This window comes from Bufo gargarizans, chromosome 6 (genome assembly GCF_014858855.1).
Source record: "Bufo gargarizans isolate SCDJY-AF-19 chromosome 6, ASM1485885v1, whole genome shotgun sequence".
Taxonomy (NCBI): domain Eukaryota; kingdom Metazoa; phylum Chordata; class Amphibia; order Anura; family Bufonidae; genus Bufo; species Bufo gargarizans.
In genome coordinates this window covers 147,287,104-147,307,044 of record NC_058085.1, presented here as the reverse complement: position 1 = coordinate 147,307,044, position 19,941 = coordinate 147,287,104, and the positions used below count along the sequence as shown (strand labels likewise).

The following is a 19,941-nucleotide window of genomic DNA, read 5'->3' as shown; positions in this document are numbered from 1 at the left end:
TGTGTGAGCATAGATCTGGGATCTAAATGGTCAGTAGCACACTGGTAGCTCTGCTGTTTTTACTTTTAATTCAGAATATACTTTTTATAAAGTATATAAATAAGGTTTAGAACTACAAAATAATAAGAGTATTACAAGCAATATAAAGTGTAAACCTACCAGTATTAAGGAGATGAGGATGGCAACTAGCCCCTTGGTCAGGGTACTAAGCAAATTAAATCTTTGCCCCAGTTGCAACTATAATCAGGAAATGAAACAGCTAGCAATGCCTTAAAGGGGTTGTCTCACTTCAGCTAATGGCACTTATCATGTAGACCAGGGGTGGCCAACCTTACAGACACAAAGAGCCCCCCCCAAAAAAAAAACCTATGACTACCAGGAGCCACAAGCTATACATTTACACACAAGTCACCATATATATTTCGCCCTACAAGATGCACCTAGGTTTTAACAAAGAAAAATAAGAGAAAAAAATATATATTTTTCATCTGATCTGAGGTCTGATAAAAAAAATATTTGTTTCTTATTTTTCATTAGCAGAGAAAAGAAGAAAAAATATATTTTTCATCAGACCTCAGATCAGACTCCTAAATCAGATCCCCAATCCTCATCTGACCTAAAAATAAGATCCCCAAACCTGATCAGACAAATCAGACTCCCAGAGTCAGATCTCCCCCCATGCTCAGATCTGACCCCCCAAGCTCAGATCTGATCCCCCCCAAGCTCAGATCCCCATTGCTTAGATCAGATCCCCATTGCCCAGACCAGGACCCCCCATGCTCAGATCACAACCTCCCATGATTAGATCAGACCCCCATGCTCAGTTCTATGATTTTAAAAAAATCTCTTCCCTCTCCTGATCAGGCACTGGGCTCCTGCTACTCTGCAAGTCTGACACGCTTTCTACTGTGACCCGATGTGCACAATGTCAGTTCATAGTGCGTGTCCCCACGTACTATGTTCTCACACTGTGTGCATCAGGATGTACTGGGAAGTGAGCTGGAGCTGCAAAGTAGCAACAGTGCCCGATCAGGAAAAGAGATGAGCATGGGGTGGAGAGTGAGACGGCCTGACTGCTTCCCGGCTCCACAGCTGGAGAATCACTTGAAGAAGCAAAGAGCTGCATGTGGCTCAAGAGCCACAGGTTGACCACCCCTGAGGTAGACAATGTTAATAGAAGGCACTTACTAATGTATTGTGATAGTCCATATTGCTTCCTTTGCTGGCTGGATTCATTTTTCATCACATTATACACTTCTTATTCCCATGGTTACAAACACCCTATAATCCATCAGAGGGGGTCATGCTTGCACATTATAGGAAAAAAACGCTGGCCTCTCTGGTGGCCAGGACCATGGAAGCACACATAGACTGGTACTTTTTCCTATAGTGTGCAAGCACAACCACCGCTGATGGATTGCAGGGTGGTCATAACCATGGAATCGGGCAGTGTATAAATGTGAAAGAAAAATGAATCCAGCCAGGAAAGGCAGCAATATGGACAATCTCAATACATTAGTAAGTGACTTGTATTAACTTCCACTACATAAAAAATGATATTTGCTGAAGTGAGACAACTCCTTTAAGCCTTTCCAGGCTGCTTATGGAGCAAACAGATACAGGCTGCCATAAAACAGTTTATATCCGGGAACTTTTTAGCCAGGAATCAGTAAGGTTATTTTATTGAAAAGTTTTCAATAAGAAGCAAAATATATATGAGACTCTGCTATTCACATGGGGATGGGGTGAAGAGTGTTAATTTTCATGGTTACCATGTTCTTTGTTATTTTTGGGGGAGAAAAATGTTTATAGTTTTAATTTTTAGTTTAAATTTTATACATCTGACATGCACTTTACAGTCCCAGTGACAAGAATGGGACCAACAAAAAAAGAGATAAGAGATCCAAGGGCTTTCAAGCTGAGGGGACACTGAAGCCAGACAAGAGCCGTTCAGTATACTTTAGCTGTACATAATAAACTTCATCTCTCCACAAAACAAACCTAAATGTAGAGAGGCACCGTGAATAGTGTCCCCAATTGGCATGGATAGTGACCCTTACAGGCATGGATACTGTCCCTAATCGCCATGGATAATTCCCGTAACTGGCATGCAGAGTTTTTAATTGGCATGGCTGGTGTCCCTAACAGGCGTAAATACTGTGCGTAATTGCCATGGATAGTTCCAGTAATTGCCATGCAGTGTCTGTAATTGGCATGGATGGTGTCCCTAATTGCCATGGGTAGTTCCTGTAACTGGCATGCAGTGGCATAGATAGTGTCCCTAATGGGCGTGGATAGAGTTCCTAAGAGTCCAGCTATCCATGTCAATTAGGGACATGGTTCTAGGGGTACAATTTCTCCTTATCTAATAGGCATGAGGAGTCTTATAGGCCATGCGATGCTCCTCTGGGGGAAAAAATATGCAAACTAGTTCTTTTTCCAAAAAGCCACCAGATGTAAGGTAGCTATTCTGTAAGGGATGATGCCTTCCTGCCAGTGTTCGTTGTGTGGAAAGACAAAGTATCCTGAGTACATTTAAAGGACACTCAACTGAACGTTAACTGAGTAAGGCCTCATGCACACGACCGTTTTTCGTGATTTTTTGCGGACCCATTGCCATCCGCGTCCGTGATCCGTGGTTCCAGTCCGTCCAAAAAATATAACCTGTCCTATTATTTTCGCGGAAAAAGGTTTGCGGGCCCATTCAAGTCAATGGGACCGCTAAAAAACGTGGAGGCACAGAAGATTGTCGCCCGCGTCAGTTTTTTTCCTATTATTTGCATGGCAAACCTGTCTTAGACTTTTTTTTACATTCCTTTATGTCTGGTGGTCCTCCAAAAATAAAGGAAGACACACTGGAAACAAAAGCGGAAACGGATCACGGAACAACGGAACCCCATTTTGCGGAACGGAACACAACAACGGTCAGGTGCATCAGGCCTAAAGCACATGCTAAAATAGCAACTCCTCCATTAACATGCCCATAGCATGGTTTTTCCATGAAGAGACAAACATCAGTTGGCGACAGACAAGAGCTGCACACATCATTACCAAAGCTGCTACTTTAATTCAGAGACTCCATGGATCTACTGCACCAAGAAGGGAATCAGTCATCCCAAATTAATAAACTGCTTTCAACATTATGTCATCAGCCTTTATTTACTTTGTAGCCATGTTAGTAGATGAATAAGATTCCCTGTAACACACCACAGGGACAAATCATCTGCAGGATACGCCGAGCTTAATCATTCACTAGACGTCACATCCACACAGATGACAGCTGAAGCGGTTCAAGTGAAATCCTACTCTGCAATGTAAAGCTATTAAAAGTAGAAATCAGAAAAGAAATAAAATATGTTACACGGAACTGGTTTGGAAAACCAGGAACATAAGCTGTCAGCCTGTCGGCCCATCAACAACTGCAACGTAATTACAGATGAGCAGATAGTTCTGCCTAATTCCCTATTCCTCCAGGCCATGGATGTCAAACTCATGGCCCTCCAGATGTTGCAAAACTACAACTCCCATCATTCCCTGATAGCTGTATTATGCCCAGGCATGATGGGAGTTGTAGTTTTGCAACAGCTGGAGGGCCACGAGTTTGACATCCCTGCTCCAGGCCATACAACAGAAATCACAAGCGCCTGAAGTGGTGTGTGCATGTATGATGTCTATGAAGCAGCGTTATATAGATGAGATGTATGGACACATTGCCTCCCGCAGCTGTGGTCTCTGAGATCGACAATGGAAGGACAGGAGTTTAACAGTATAAACAGGAAGGATGGGACAAAAGCACACGTTATTTTAGGGAAGGAGTTTCATCAATTATGTAAATCGGTAATGAAGAAAAAGTAAAGTAAAATAAAAGTAATACATTAAGAAAACAAAGTAATTTTCATTCCTTTAAATTTCATTTGTATGTGCACATACATTAGGTCGTATGAACTGGACAGTATACACTATAAAATCCCTTTAAAGGGTAGATAACTTTTCAAAAAACTTGATACGTCACAGATGACACCAAGTGTTGAGATCTCTACTGATCTCTAGAACAAGAGAGGAGAAGCGTGCACATACTGGGCTCTCTCCTCGCTGCACGAGACGGGCTCAATAGGAGTCTATAGGCCAACCCCGACTCCATCCTCTGCAGCCACGAGAGCCCGATATCCACGCATCTCACTCCCCTTCATTCTAGAGATTGGTTGGGTTCTCAGCACTCAGACTTCCACCGATGTCCTTATGACATAAGGTTTTTTGGAAAAATTGGTAACCCTTTAAATAGAACCTGGCACCACTCCCAACAGGTATGTTTTAGGAAATACTTGTATTTTCCATAAAATAGCAATTATTTTCTTACAACTCTGTGGTTTATGAATAAATTGAAAATGAGGTGTTAGCATTCCTCTTCTCAAAAGAGGGGGCTTGCCTGGACAGTCTGGTAGCACCAGGGATGACTGGACAGTGTCGGAGTATGCAGAGAAATACCTTTAACTGGCGACACCCAACTTACTCATACATTTCTAGGAGGAATAACAGCACAATGTAGAGTCCCAGAAGATGCCCCAGAATTGTTATTTCATGACCAATACAAGTATTTACTTAAAGGGGTTTTCTGGGTGTTTTACAGTGAACCGGGCTGAGCTGCGATACCAAGCATAGCTGCTACCCAATGGACAGCACTGTGCTTGGTAAGCTGCAAGGTGCCGTCTCACAGCCTAGGAAGGTGCCACAGCATTCACCAGAGCACTGCAGCAACTTTAAACAGACGATTGTCGGGGTACTGGGCGTCAAACCCCTACCGAACACATACTTGAGAATAGGTCATCTGTAAAAAAAACACTAGGAGAACCTTATTAACCAGATTTGTCAGGAACGCAGACAAATCCTCTTCATTAACATACTGCGGCTTACACTTGTTCAAAAATGTGTCTCAGCCAGCGATTCAGCACAAATCAGCCGTAGATTCACCACATAGTCAACACACCTCATCTTCGAGCAGGTGGCCTGGCTGTTTGTTTGTCCCTTCTGTCCATCCATTGCAAAAAAAAAAAAAAAAAAAAAAAAAAAAAAAGGGTCATCCCCTATATTCCCTTTCTAAAGCTATGAAGGTTCAAACCAACCATGAAGAAAGTGGTGGGGTCAGCCTGAGCCAGGACCCTACAGCATTCACAGATGCTGCTTTCATGGAATATATGTATATCTGATTAACGGTCCTGGAATGGAGATGGACATCCATCATATTCTATACCTATATAAGCAGATCATAATTCAGATTGTTTTACAAGTTCTGTATGAAATGTTAATGTCAGAGCTTTTGCTCACCTTTCCATCATATCGTTTCACGATAAACTGATCCAGGCCCAAATCTGTTAAAAAAAAAAAAAGAACATAAAATGTACTGAAAAAAAGACAATATTCTTCAAGTGAAAATACAAAATAACATTCTGAAAGGCATCTATCAACAGTTTTGATGAGTTTTTATTAATTAGTGTGAATATTCAGTTTTCTTCTGCCAGACTCTGCTCCTGCAAGAGCACTGGAGGTGGAGCTTCACTAGCTTTGCAAACCCTCCCCTCTGCTCATAAACACAACCATAGTTTTTGTCCGCATCCGATCCACATTTTTAGGAGGGTCGGATGCGGACCTATTCACTTCAATGAAGCCGCAAAAGATGTGGACAGCGTGTGCTGTCTGCATCTGTATGTCCGTCCTGCAGCATCTGCAAAAAAATAAATAAAAAATAGAACATGTCCTATTCAGTCCTATCCCTGTCCATAAAAGGGACAAGTTCTATAAGTGGCAGGACGTTCCATTCCGGCAATTTGCGGACCGCAAAAAAGGCTACGGACTGTGTGCATGAGCACTAACGGTTATAGCATTAAATTTTAGCTCGTACATCTAGACACAGCCCATCAGATGGATTGCAGAATTAATTCATTTTATATTTCGGCAATTCCTTAAGCAATAGCAGCATAAACGGATAATGTATAGAAAATTTAATTGTTCAATTATGTGAATTTAGAGACTAGATTAAGGTTACGTTATGTGGACGATTGTTTTTTCGTTTGTCAATTATCTTTAAACTTTCATTAAAGAGTTTCTGCAGTTTGTTTAAACTGATGATCTATCCTCTGGATAGATCATCAGCATCTGATCGGCGGGGGTCCGACACCTGGGACCCCCACTGATCAGCTGTTTGAGAAGGCAGCGGAGCTCCAGCAGCGCCGCTGCCTTCTCACTGTTTACCGCAGGCCCAGTGACATCACAACTAGTATCAACTTGCCTGGGCGGGGCTAACCTCCATTCAAGTGAACAGAGCTTAGCCCCGCCCAGGCCAGTTGATAATAGTCGTGACGTCACTGGGCCGGAGGTAAACAGTCAGAAGGCCGCGGCACTGCTGGAGCGCTGCTGCCTTCTCAAACAGCTGATGATCTATCCACAGGATAGATCATCAGTTTAAACAAAGTGCAGAATCCCTTTAAAGGAGTTGTCTCACTTCAGCAAATAGCATTTATCATGTAGAGGAAGTTAATAGAAGGCACTTACTAATGTATTGTGCTAGTCCATATTGCCTCCTTTGCTGGCTGTATTCATATTTCAATCACATTATACACACTGCTCATTTCCAGGAGTTATGACCACCTTGCAATCCATCAGCGGTGGTCTTGCTTGCACACTATAGGTAAAAGTGCCGGCCTCTTTGGTGGCCAGGACTGTATGGGTGCACACAGGCACACAAGAAAAGCAGCTCCTGATTCAGCCACCTTGTATCTGAGCTGCAGACATGGTCATAACCCCTGGATACAAGCAGTGTACAATGTGATGGGAAATGAATCATGCCAGCAAAGGAAGCAATATGGAGAATCACAACACATTAGTAAGAGCCTTGTATTAACTTTGTCTACATGATAACTGTCGTTGCTGAAGTGAGGGAGACAACCCCTTTGAGTTTACATTGGAAGACCATCCCGATTGTATGCATTATTTGGACGCTGAGGTGAGGTAGGGAGGAATAGCGATCAGATTGTTACCACTTTGTTTTCTAAACCTTCTGATAGGAATAATTACTTGAGACGCAATAGTTATCATGCCCTGCAGATTTTTAATGGGATCCCTAAGGGACAGTTTTACATGCATGAGAAGGATTTGTAGCAGAGATCGTGAATATAAAATACAAGCGGCTAAGATGGTTGAGATTTGTGGAGAGAAGGTACTCAAGGGAGGAGGTTACAAAGACAGCTGAAGAAATAAGTAGATCTCCACAGGGGGGAATTAAAGGGGTATTCCCATCTGGAAGATGATATATAAGTTTCCACTAATGCCATAGATTATTTTTGGAATTAGCTTCTATTATTTAAAATGCAGCCATTTTGATAAATTCCCTTACCTCTTACCCCATGGTTTACATGTGGCAACCCAAAGATACGGCCACCGCTCCACAGCCGCATCTATGGGCCGCATTTGCGCAGACCGCAATTACTTTTCACCCAGGCGGCCAGTCATTCACACAGGAACGCATGCGCTCAACTTGTTTCTTCTCTGCCGCGTCGGCCTTCCAAGCAAGCGGCGGCGGACGTGCCCTGCTAGACGGACACTGTGGAATGGAGGGACGCTGGGGGACGGACACTGTGGAATGGAGGGACGCTGGGGGACGGACACTGTGGAATGGAGGGACGCTGGGGGACGGACACTGTGGAATGGAGGGACGCTGGGGGACGGACACTGTGGAATGGAGGGACGCTGGGGGACGGACACTGTGGAATGGAGGGACGCTGGGGGACGGACACTGTGGAATGGAGGGACGCTGGGGGACGGACACTGTGGAATGGAGGGACGCTGGGGGACGGACACTATGGAATGGAGGGACGCTGGGGGACGGACACTATGGAATGGAGGGACGCTGGGGGACGGACACTATGGAATGGAGGGACGCTGGGGGACGGACACTATGGAATGGAGGGACGCTGGGGGACGGACACTATGGAATGGAGGGACGCTGGGGGACGGACACTATGGAATGGAGGGACGCTGGGGGACGGACACTATGGAATGGAGGGACGGACAGACACTATGGAATGGAGGGACGCTGGGGGACAGACACTATGGAATGGAGGGACGCTGGGGGACGGACACTATGGAATGGAGGGACGCTGGGGACGGACACTATGGAATGGAGGGACGCTGGGGGGACGGACACTATGGAATGGTGTAAATTGTTTGAATGCAATGTAATGAATGTAATGTTTGAATGTAATGTAAATTGTTTGAAAGCATACAAAGTAAATAGTGAATTTTTTTTTCCTAATCAGTACGACATAGCTGAGATTCCTGCTCACTTTACAGTGCGTCATCGTGTTGAGTCCTGAAACCGACCCACTAACGGCCTGAAGCTGCCTGAAAAAATATTTAAAATTATTAAAATGACTAACTTTGGTTTACAATTTCAAAATTTACATATCAAAAACCTGTTGTTGTTTCTGATGTCTATGACATATATACAGTATATAATGAAACTGATTGTCCATGGGGATGGTTTGCCAAATAGAATAATTATTAGTCTGGCAGATGCTACACTGCTGTATTGCCAGACATAGCCATTTCTGTTGATGGAAGAAAGCACACTCTCACATGAGCAGTGTGATCGACTGGCTGTAAATGCAACTTTTCAAAATGTCAGCCCCCGCTCCCCAACAAGCACTGTGGATGTCTCTACTACACATTTGTCTTCCCCTCCCCCACCAGCAATGTGGCTGAACGGCTTCATACACTGCACTACTTTGTCTATTCCCTGCCAATGCTGGTGGGCATTGTGACTCTCCAGCTATAGCAGCATATACTGCCCTGCAGTATCTAGCAGATAGAAACACACACAAACACTCCAAAGTAAGGTGCTACACCGGCATACCCAGCTCTGCTATATGAAAATGCATTGGAATGAATGGCGCTTTAATAATAAATAATAATAATAATAATAATAATACTGTGTATTGTGATGTAACACCTTACTTTACTACTATAGTTAGTATGTTTCTGCTACCACATACAGCAGGGAAGAATTTGGAGCTATAGCTACAAAGCCATAGAGCTGGTGGGGGAGGGGAATAGACAGATGTAGCAGAGCTGTATAGGAAGCTGGTCAGCTACAGTGCTAGAGAGGACTGGGGAAGAAACGTAGCCGATCTGTATTGGAAGCTGTTCAGTCACAATGCTGGTGGGAGAGGGAAATAGATGTAGCAGAGCTGTATTGGAAGCTATTTAGCCACAGTGCTGAGAGTGGAGAGGAAGACCGATGTAGCAGAGCTGTATATGAAGTTGTTCTGCCACAGTGCTAGAGGGGACTGGGGAAGACAGATGTAGCAGAGCTGTATAGGAAACTGTTCAGTCACTGTGCTGGTGGGAGAGGGAAATAGACAGATGTAGCAGAGCTGTATATGAAGCTGGTCAGCCACAGTGGTAGAGGGGACTGGGGAAGACAGATGTACAGAGTTGTATATGAAGTGATTCAAACACAGTGCTGGTAGTGGAGAGGAAGACAAGTGTATCAGAGCTCTATATGCTTCCATACAGATACATGGTCTAAGGTGTATACACAACTGTAGTAGAGCTGTAAGGCCTCATGCACACAGCCGTTGGGTGGCCGTATTGTGGCCCGCATACGGTGGGTCGGCAATCCACAGCCGCCGGCCGTGTGCACCACGCATCACAGATGCAGACCCATTCACTTGAATTAGTCCGCAATTCCGCAGATGCAGAACGGAATCACCGAACGGAACACCGGAAGCACTACGGAGAGCTTCCGTGGTGTTTCTTTCCGTTGTTCCGCACCGCAAATAAATATCACGTCATATTTTTTTGCGGTGCAGAAAGACCATGGACCCTTTCAAGTGGAATGGGTCGGGCCCGCTTCACGGATATTACCCATGCATTGGGTACCGCAATTGCGGTCCCCAATGCACGGAACAGCTGCACAACGGCCGTGTGCATGAGGCCTAATGGAAACAAAACTGCATCAGTGCTGGCGGGGTGGGGGATGGTAATATTTTAGGGAAGGCAAAAGAACAGATCATTTGGCTACTAGTGAACATGCTTTTGGGCTGATGTATAGTAGTGAATTATTATTTTGATGCTCAGAATGGGTTGTGTGTGTAAATCTGTATTAGAATGCAGGACAGCCACATGTTACTGTCTTAGCTCATTCCCATGGCTCTCCGAGTGATGATTCCCCAGCAGGAGGGACACTGCAGGCTGCCAGACTGATGACTCATACTATACACAATAATAACCTGCCTACATTCAATGTGCCGCCTGTGCGGTTCATAGGAGCGCCCTGCGCTGATGAATGGCAGGAAATGTCATGCTCTGAAATGTCATGTTCTGATCTGTACCTGCCCTGTCCGATTTATCGTGTTCTGTTCTGTTATCCTGTTCTGTTCCATGTATCGCCTAGCAGTGCGTAACTGCATCTGAGAGCCTGGCGGTGCTTAACCGCTTCCAATGTATCCGGTCCTGTAGTGCCTTTGGCTTCTGTCCCTGTTCTGTTCAGTTCTGCCTGTTGTCCTAAATTCGTGAGGGGGTCCCTGGCGGGGAAATCGCAATCCCTGTGTATTTCTAGCCTTATTTGTGCCTTGTATCTGATTTGTGGCTCTCCGTGTATTCCGTTGCTCCTGGTTACGTCTCTATCTGTGCCCATCTGTTTATGCTTCCTGCCGGTACCTAATTCAGGTACCTCCTGGCCTGTCCTGGACCAGCTGCCACTGACAACTACCTTACTGGCTCAAGTCTATCCTCACCATCTGAGGCTCTAGTGCAGGGATGGCCAACCTGAAGCTCTCCTTCAGTTACAAAACTACAACTCCCAGCATGCCCAGACTACCTACACCTAGCAGCCTACAGCAGGGCATGGTGGGAGTTGTAGTTTTACAACAGCTGGAGAGCCGCAGGTTGGCCATGGCTGCTCTAGAGAATACCAGGGAGTTGCCAAGTTACGCCCCTCCAGAGTATTGCCAGTCATTGGCACAGTGGGTCCACACCCGCTATTCCGTGTAGTGCGCATGTGCGTCCGTCTGTATCCTTGGTCTGCTTGCCGTGTCCTGCTCGTATGACGTCCTGGAGGGCTGCCTTGGACCCCCGGCATGTGACAATGTTTCGTAAGACGCGAGTCTTTGATGAATGTCCCCCAACATATTTAATTTTATTTAGGTTTCTAAAGGTATTTCTAGCATTTATAGATCCAAATGACAAGCGAGAAAGATCCCACTACTTCACTTCAGGTATTGCTGATGGCTGGACAGATCATAACGAAGAGGACGACAGTCCAGCCTCTTTGACTGTGGAGTTACAAATCGTATTACAAGCTTACTAAGGGGACTGAGTGAAGGATAATCACACAGTCCTCCTCAAGCCCAGCATGCCGGCAGATACAGTGACGACTACACATGCTCCCGTGATGTTGTGTGGAGGCATTATAGGATTAATATCACAGAACATCTGCCACATGAAATCTGATCAGAGGCAGAAAGAGTGCTGGATAGTAAGGACGTAGGCGAAATATACATATCGGCGCTTTTCAAATCTGCTGAACAAGGTGTAAAAAAATTACTACAAAACATATTTGGTGCACTCCGCGTTTTTTATATTTTTGCCATCATTTCCAACAGAATTCTGAGGCATTTTGCTAATTAAACCTGCCCTAACGTTTTGTCTGCCTGAAGTCGCTACTCGCTGGCCAAAATGCTAAATGGTGGATTTTCTGGCTTAACGGCAGGTGCCACAGCTGAACTGCGATGAAAGCAGGACCCTGGTCAAAACGCAAAACGGCAGGGACCACAGGCAAAATGCTGAAGAAAACCTTCTGAAGAGATTGCTGAAAGTGCTTTGCTTTTTCCATCTTTTTGGCGATTGGAATACACTTATGTCTGTGAAGCAAATAATTAGTTTCCACAGAAGTGCTGGGAATCGGGTAACATCTGCTGAATTATCTCACTGCTGAATAGTAGCCGAATAATTCAACCACTTCCTTCATTACAGGCGAGCCCATCTGCCACAAGTTCATAGATCTTCCATGATTCTGCATTATGTTCCACGTCACAGATTGCAGAGTAAAAATTCAGAGGGGAATTTATTATTTGTAGTCATTTTAAAAATTAAAGTTTTGCGGAAGGCAACGCTGCTTTTATTAGCAAAAAAGCTATGAAAATGTCGCTCAATGCTGATAAATTTGTCTAGAGATATTCATTCAATCCTTATGTCACCCACCTACTGGAGTAAGATTGAACAAAAAAAAAAAAAAAAAAATTAAAAAAGTCCCAATTCAGGGATTGTCCAATTACTCCAAAGAGAGAAAAACATGGCTTGCACATCCACAAGCAATGCATTGATCTGTCACTTCTCAGCACAATTTACATAATTTGCCAGCATAATTAACGGTATACAACGCCATAGTCCACTGACCCTGTTATTTGTAACATTTTCATTTTTGGGGGATTTTATTATTACCTCTCATAGCACTCCTCCCACTCAGCCCTGGTTACGTCTCTATCTGTGCCCATCTGTTTATGCTTCCTGCCGGTACCTAATTCAGGTACCTCCTGGCCTGTCCTGGACCAGCTGCCACTGACAACTACCTTACTGGCTCAAGTCTATCCTCACCATCTGAGGCTCTAGTGCAGGGATGGCCAACCTGAAGCTCTCCTTCAGTTACAAAACTACAACTCCCAGCATGCCCAGACTACCTACACCTAGCAGCCTACAGCAGGGCATGGTGGGAGTTGTAGTTTTACAACAGCTGGAGAGCCGCAGGTTGGCCATGGCTGCTCTAGAGAATACCAGGGAGTTGCCAAGTGCTGGGAATCGGGTAACATCTGCTGAATTATCTCACTGCTGAATAGTAGCCGAATAATTCAACCACTTCCTTCATTACAGGCGAGCCCATCTGCCACAAGTTCATAGATCTTCCATGATTCTGCATTATGTTCCACGTCACAGATTGCAGAGTAAAAACTCAGAGGGGAATTTATTATTTGTAGTCATTTTAAAAATTAAAGTTTTGCGGAAGGCAACGCTGCTTTTATTAGCAAAAAAGCTATGAAAATGTCGCTCAATGCTGATAAATTTGTCTAGAGATATTCATTCAATCCTTATGTCACCCACCTACTGGAGTAAGATTGAACAAAAAAAAAAAAAAAAAATTAAAAAAGTCCCAATTCAGGGATTGTCCAATTACTCCAAAGAGAGAAAAACATGGCTTGCACATCCATAAGCAATGCATTGATCTGTCACTTCTCAGCACAATTTACATAATTTGCCAGCATAATTAACGGTATACAACGCCATAGTCCACTGACCCTGTTATTTGTAACATTTTCATTTTTGGGGGATTTTATTATTACCTCTCATAGCACTCCTCCCACATAGCTCCCACAAGGAGTCCTTAATGGCCAGAAAACCACCTAGGTTGAAGGCAGCTTGGTCTCAGTTTAAGGGCTCATTCACACGACCGTATCCATTTTTGTAGACCGAAAACATGGATACCGGCCACGTGCGTTCCACATTTTGCGGATTTCCCTATAACAAATGCTTATTCTTGTCCGCAAAAAAACGGATCGTGCTGGATACAGTATTTTACTGCGTCATGTGAAAAGGTTTTAACCAGGAGTAAAGAATGATAGTAAAATTAAAAGCATGAATCAATCTCACTGGGCATTGAGGACATAGTCCTTGAATGAAATATATCAATAATCCTAAAAATAATCCTTAGTTAGACCAGTGGATATTCCGTCCTTGGCAAAATAAGACAAATTACAGAATTTTAGCACAGTTTAGTAACCTTTCACTTGTCACCGGTACTAGAACAGCAGCACTGAGCTACGAAGAACAACGAAAGACCTTGTCATTTCATAAAACGGAACATGTCTGACCTTTCGTGAACACGATATTTGGAAGCAGGAAGTCTCGTTTTAAGTTACTGGGCTATTTTCTAAAATTATGGTTTTACAAAGTAAAACTACAGATGTTCTCCCTTTCCTAATGGTATATGCACAGAGAAATAGATTGACTGAAACAATATATAAAATTCTATATAATAATAATAATAATAATAATAATAATAATAATAATAGGATATTAACCATAGAAGTGCTTCCCACTAACACAGAACACTCAATATGGTCTTTATGGTGGAGACATGGGTTAATTACGTACCTACTGACAATACTAACATGTCTGGAGTCTTCCTGACCCTACCCATGGATGACATACGCAAAAGATCTCCAACAAGAGGACTATTGTCATCCATAGTCATAAAAATCATTTGATACCAGAAAATCGAATATGCCTTTTGGAATGCTCCAAAATGCATTCCATTCGGTTGCGTTCTCATACCGGAAAGCAAACCGCAGCATGCTGCGGTTTTCTTTCCGTCATGGGATGCGGAGCAAGACCGATCTGTCCCAATTGACTTGTATTGTGGGTAATGACGGAAAGAAAACCGCTGACAATTGAAAACGGATCCGTCCCCCACTGACTTCCAATGGAGTTCATGACGGATCTGTCTTGGCTATGTGATAATACAACCGGATGCCAATTCTTGTATTATGGTAACAGAAGCGTTTTTTGCTGAGCCCTGCTGGATCCAGCAAAAACGCTAGTGTAAAAGTAGCCCAAGTCTAGTGTCCCAATAAGTCTGTCCATATAATGTATACAAATGTGTAATATATCATAGATCTATGTGAGAAGATAACATCAGCTGGCTGTGAGCTGGATATTCCACCGATTTCATGAACAAAACGGCTATAGAGAACGCTCAATAGCATTTCTGATGCTGGGAATTTGACAACACTTTAGATCAGCAGTTTTCGACCTGTGTTGCCTGGACCCCGGAGTTCTATTACATATGGTCAGGGGGTCAGTGGTTCATTAGAACACAGCAGCAGCAAGACCTGTCAAAAACGTATGGGAAACTGATTTGTACTTGCTTTCAATTCAAGTGAAAAGAAATGGTAAAGTATTATGAGAGTTGGTTCACAGACTGGACGAGTGCCACAAATCATCACTGCAATGCTTCTAGTGGTCACAACTCATTTCTGCTAAAATCTTGGGCTTCTTGCATTTCAGCACATCATCAAAATCATCAAAGTGCCACATTCTGTGTTCCTATATGTAATATTGCTCCTATTAATGCTAATATTGCTCTTGGCGATACCATATACTTTTTTTTACTTTTTTTTAACAATTTTTGAAAATTAAACCAGTTTTTATACAAAAATTGTCTCTTTACTGTACAGTGTTTTTGCCTCGTCTATACTTTATTACTCGGGATATGAAAAAGGAAGAAGAGTAAATAGGGAGCAAAAAAATTAAGGCCCAAGGGTTGGGAAATAAAATATAGTAATGTTTCTATTCCGTCCAGCTCTGGGTACTGAGAGATCAGCATTATTGTGAACCAATTCTGGGTCAGCCGTCCATTATGGGCTAATGAATTCCATTTCTGGTGTCCAATTCTTCCACCATGTAAAACCTACTTCCTCACCCCAATACACTAGAATCATTGACACAGCGACACTGTAGACACCAATCTGATCCAGTGGATTATTCACTTATGGTATCCCTGAAAGTGGATTATTATTTTTTTTTTAATAAAAATGCACTTCTCTTATTCCACAACCTCCACCTCAGCCTCTGTTGTGATCAGTGCATTAGAGGGAACCATTTGTTTGGTTGTCAGAATTCAGCCGCCCATTTGATAACTTTTTTAGGGGATGGGACTATGACAGCCGCTCTCAATGGGTACAGCTGTCCCTAGTTATCACCGAGGTCTCGAAATCTACATGAATGGATCCCACAGGAATAAGAATTGGCCTGCCACCCCAGTAATATACATAGTCAAAGGGGTATATTTTCCGATCAATCAGTTCAGAAAACAGTGTCTGTAATTAATCAGATCTGGCTTTTCAAAAAATCCAACCTTCTTACATATTTTATGTCACCATCTCCTCTGGGAAATTGTCACAGAGGACTTCTACAGGAGTGTTAAGTTTTCTGTGCAAAATCTTTTGGTAGTGCTTCTTCAGTGTATCTGCCTTTAGGTCTTGCCATGGAAGTCTCCCTCATAAGAAGTACATAAACGTATGTCCTAATTCCTGGTTGTTAATAGACATGTTATATCTGCCTGTTCCAGTTAGACTGTTGTGCTCCCGATAAGATATGGGCTTTTTGTCTCCCGGGTCTATATAATCACTGGCCAGTCCAAAGTCAATAAAGTGGATGACATTCTTAGTTTCTTATCATCATTTCACAAAAATTACGGAGTGCTAAAAAAGGACAAAAAAAAACCCTGTTTAATATAGTCAAAAGGTAGGGGTAGATTTCTATGTGAGCTTATCATTCTTTCTTATTCCCTTGGCGACCAATTAAGAAATCCTTAACATCTCTGAAAAACTGTGTTCTTAAAATGCACAAGGCTGTCATATAGTTCCAGTACAATGGCTTGAACGTTCTACATGGGTTACAGTAGCAAACCTGGGAAAGCCCATCAGCTACTTGCTTGTAAAACATACAGTATATTCCAGATGAAGCTGATGAGCACAAGATTTAATTGCCTGTAGGTTAATTGCTACACATTCATTTGTGTAAAGACTCTTGCCTAATTATAGTTTCCCAAAGTTTCCGCAGCCAGTCTTCTTTCCAATGCCAAAATTTTGATTTGATTTCGATACCATAAAAAAAAAAAAAATCTGCATGCATTCTGCATTTTATGGAACGTCCGGCCTATAATAGAACAGTCCTATCCTATTTTTGGGGGAGGACAAGGTGACTAAAAAATGGCGAATGGCGTGTTTATTTTTTTTTCTGCTCTCTGCTACGGCATTCACTGCATAGGATATTTTTTAAAATATGTTAATACTTCTGACTTTTTCGGACATTGAGATAAGTAATATGTTTATTTTTCATTGTTTAGATAGTTTATATGCAAAATTTGGAAAGGGGGCGATTTAAACTTAATACTTTTTTTTTTTTTTTTTACTTTTTATTTAATAACTATTAGCCCCCTTAGGGGGCATAGAATCGTTGTCCTGTTCACCCTAATCGAGATCTAATAGGGTGAATAGGATGTTACACTGTCCCTGTTGCCCTGGGCTTTGTGAACACAGCAGCAGGGAGCTTACCACAGCAGTCATGGATGGTTCAGTAGCGTCCTGGCTGCCATGGTAACCGATCGAAGCCCAAGGATTACACTGCTGGGGCTCCAAATAGAAGCTGCCACTGCCACCAATGAGGAGGAGGAGGGGAGGGGAAAATGTAGGCGGCTGCTGCTGGCTGTATCACACAGCTGGCACCTAGCATCAATGCCGAACCGTGTCAATTAACCCCTCAGGTGCGGGATTACCATGCCAGTCATTGACACCACCTACATTTGTATTAAGGGGTTAATTATATTTATTGGTGGCGCAGTGGACGCAGGCCCTCCTCTTCCTTAGTGCCAACTTCATCGCGGGCCAGCGGCAGCAGAGTCACAGTGGGGAGGGAAGGACTGCCTTCTTCTGCACTGTTGAGGGTGGCGCGTGCCATGTTCTCTAACTGATATTAAGCTGCACAGTAGAGAAGCCTAGTATCGGAAAATAGCAAGTCCCGGTATCTGATCGATCCGAGTGTAAAAGTATCGATGCAACCCTAGTCTCACCATAAGAACTATGGTGCTACAGTCCATGTTAGCTATTCGTCCATATCCCAGCCAATGCTGGTAGACTCCCAAAGCACAGAGGCAGAAAAACAATGCTTTATTCCTTTACTGCTCTAGGTATACTGACATTAATCCCTTCATTACCTAGGGATCCTGGAATTAACAGCCCCTACTGCATAGGCAACAGGGAATATAAACATTATCCCATTCATTGCCATGAACCACCAGGTGCCATGAGCCCTTAGCAACGCCCCTGCTGACAGGTAATCTATTAGACCAGGGATGGCCGACACGTGCCCCTCCAGCTGTTGTAAAACTACAATTCCCACCAGCCCTGCTGTAGGGAGCCTGGGCATGCTGGGAGTTGTAGTTTTGCAACAGCTGGAGAGCCGCAGGTTGGCCATCCCTGCATTAGACAATAACTCTGGGAAGGCCTAATAGGAATACAACTAAATCAGGCCTGGAAGCCTCTGTTAGACAAGGAATAACTTCATATTGCTAGAAAGCCCCTTTAAGGAGTTCACATTCATTTTTTTACTTATTGCTACAGGGATAACTAAAAAGTTATGGCTACTGTTTTAATAGATTCATTGGCCCCGATTCATCATGCCCTTACTCCAGAATTCTGGCTTCAAAAAGTTACAAGATAGTGCTTTTGTATGTGCATTTTCCACCCAGTTTTGTGGTCAGCTACGTTAATGAGCTTGACTCCAGATTTATCATTGAGACTTTTTTAAAACGTCGCAAAAATTTAACAATCTCACACCAGTAGGAGGGTGGAGAGGTAAAACTGGAGTAGCTTCTCTTGAATTTAAGAATAAGACAAATATATCAAACAAAACGTGACATTCGATAAATGTGGAATTAAAACTGGTTACCACACACTCTGTACCCTTACTGCAGACTGCTAGCAATTAATTCATACCTTCTAGTAGAGAGAATACAGGAATGGCACAACACAGAGCCATAAGAATAGATGCTCCAGAATTGTTATTACATGGGGAATGCAAGTAGTTGCTAAAAAGACATGCCAGGAGATGGGACAGGTCCTCTTTAACCACTTCAACCCCGCTAGCTGAAACCCCCTTAATGACCAGGCCACTTTTTACACTTCTGCACTACACTACTTTCACCGTTTATTGCTCGGTCATGCAACTTACCACCCAAATGAATTTTACCTCCTTTTCTTTTCACTAATAGAGATTTCATTTGGTGGTATTTCATTGCCGCTGACATTTTAACTTTTTTTGTTATTAATCAAAATGTAACGATTTTTTTGCAAAAAAATGACATTTTTCACTTTCAGCTGTAAAATTTTGCAAAAAAAAAAACCGACATCCATATATAAATTTTTCGCTAAATTTATTGTTCTACATGTCTTTGATAAAAAAAAAAAAATGTTTGGGAAAAAAATAAAATAAAAATGGTTTGGGTAAAAGTTATAGCGTTTACAAACTATGGTACAAAAATGTGAATTTCCGCTTTTTGAAGCAGCTCTGACTTTCTGAGCACCTGTCATGTTTCCTGAGGTTCTACAATGCCCAAACAGTAGACCCCATTTCTGAAAGTAGACACCCTAAGGTATTTGCTGATGGGCATAGGGAGTTCATAGAACTTTTTATTTTTTGTCACAAGTTAGCGGAAAATGCTGATTTTTTTTTCTTACAAAAGTCTCATATTCCACTAACTTGCGACAAAAAACAAAAAATTCTAGGAACTCGCCATGCCCCTCACGGAATACCTTGGGGTGTCTTTCCAAAATGGGGTCACTTGTGGCGTAGTTATACTGCCCTGGCAATTTAGGGGCCCAAATGTGTGAGAAGTACTTTGCAATCAAAATGTGTAAAAAATGGCCTGCGAAATCCGAAAGGTGCACTTTGGAATATGTGCCCCTTTGCCTGCAAAAAAGTGTCACATCTGGTATCGCCGTACTCAGGAGAAGTTGGGGAATGTGTTTTGGGGTGTCATTTTACATATACCCATGCTGGGTGAGAGAAATATCTTGGCAAAAGACAACTTTTCCCATTTTTTTATACAAAGTTGGCATTTGACCAAGATATTTATCTCACCCAGCATGGGTATATGTAAAATGACACCCCAAAACACATTCCCCAGCTTCTCCCGAGTACGGCGATACCACATGTGTGACACTTTTTTGCAGCCTAGATGCGCAAAGGTGCCCAAATTCCTTTTAGGAGGGCATTTTTAGACATTTGGATCCCAGACTTCTTCTCACGCTTTAGGGCCCCTAAAAAGCCAGGGCA

The 19,941-nt window shown here is 43.0% G+C and overlaps 1 protein-coding gene and 1 pseudogene across 4 annotated transcripts in view; both read right to left on the bottom strand.

The window, feature by feature from the left end:
- Nucleotides 1-19,941, bottom strand: part of MICU1 (mitochondrial calcium uptake 1) — a 262,988-nt gene that overhangs the window by 183,547 nt on the left and 59,500 nt on the right. For all 4 annotated transcript variants that reach the window (XM_044297988.1, XM_044297989.1, XM_044297990.1 and 1 more), the window contains exon 5: nucleotides 5,323-5,366. In XM_044297988.1, coding sequence (XP_044153923.1) covers nucleotides 5,323-5,366 — 44 coding nt within the window. The remainder of the gene's footprint in view (nucleotides 1-5,322; nucleotides 5,367-19,941) is intronic.
- On the bottom strand, nucleotides 15,650-16,691 carry LOC122940331 (annotated as a pseudogene).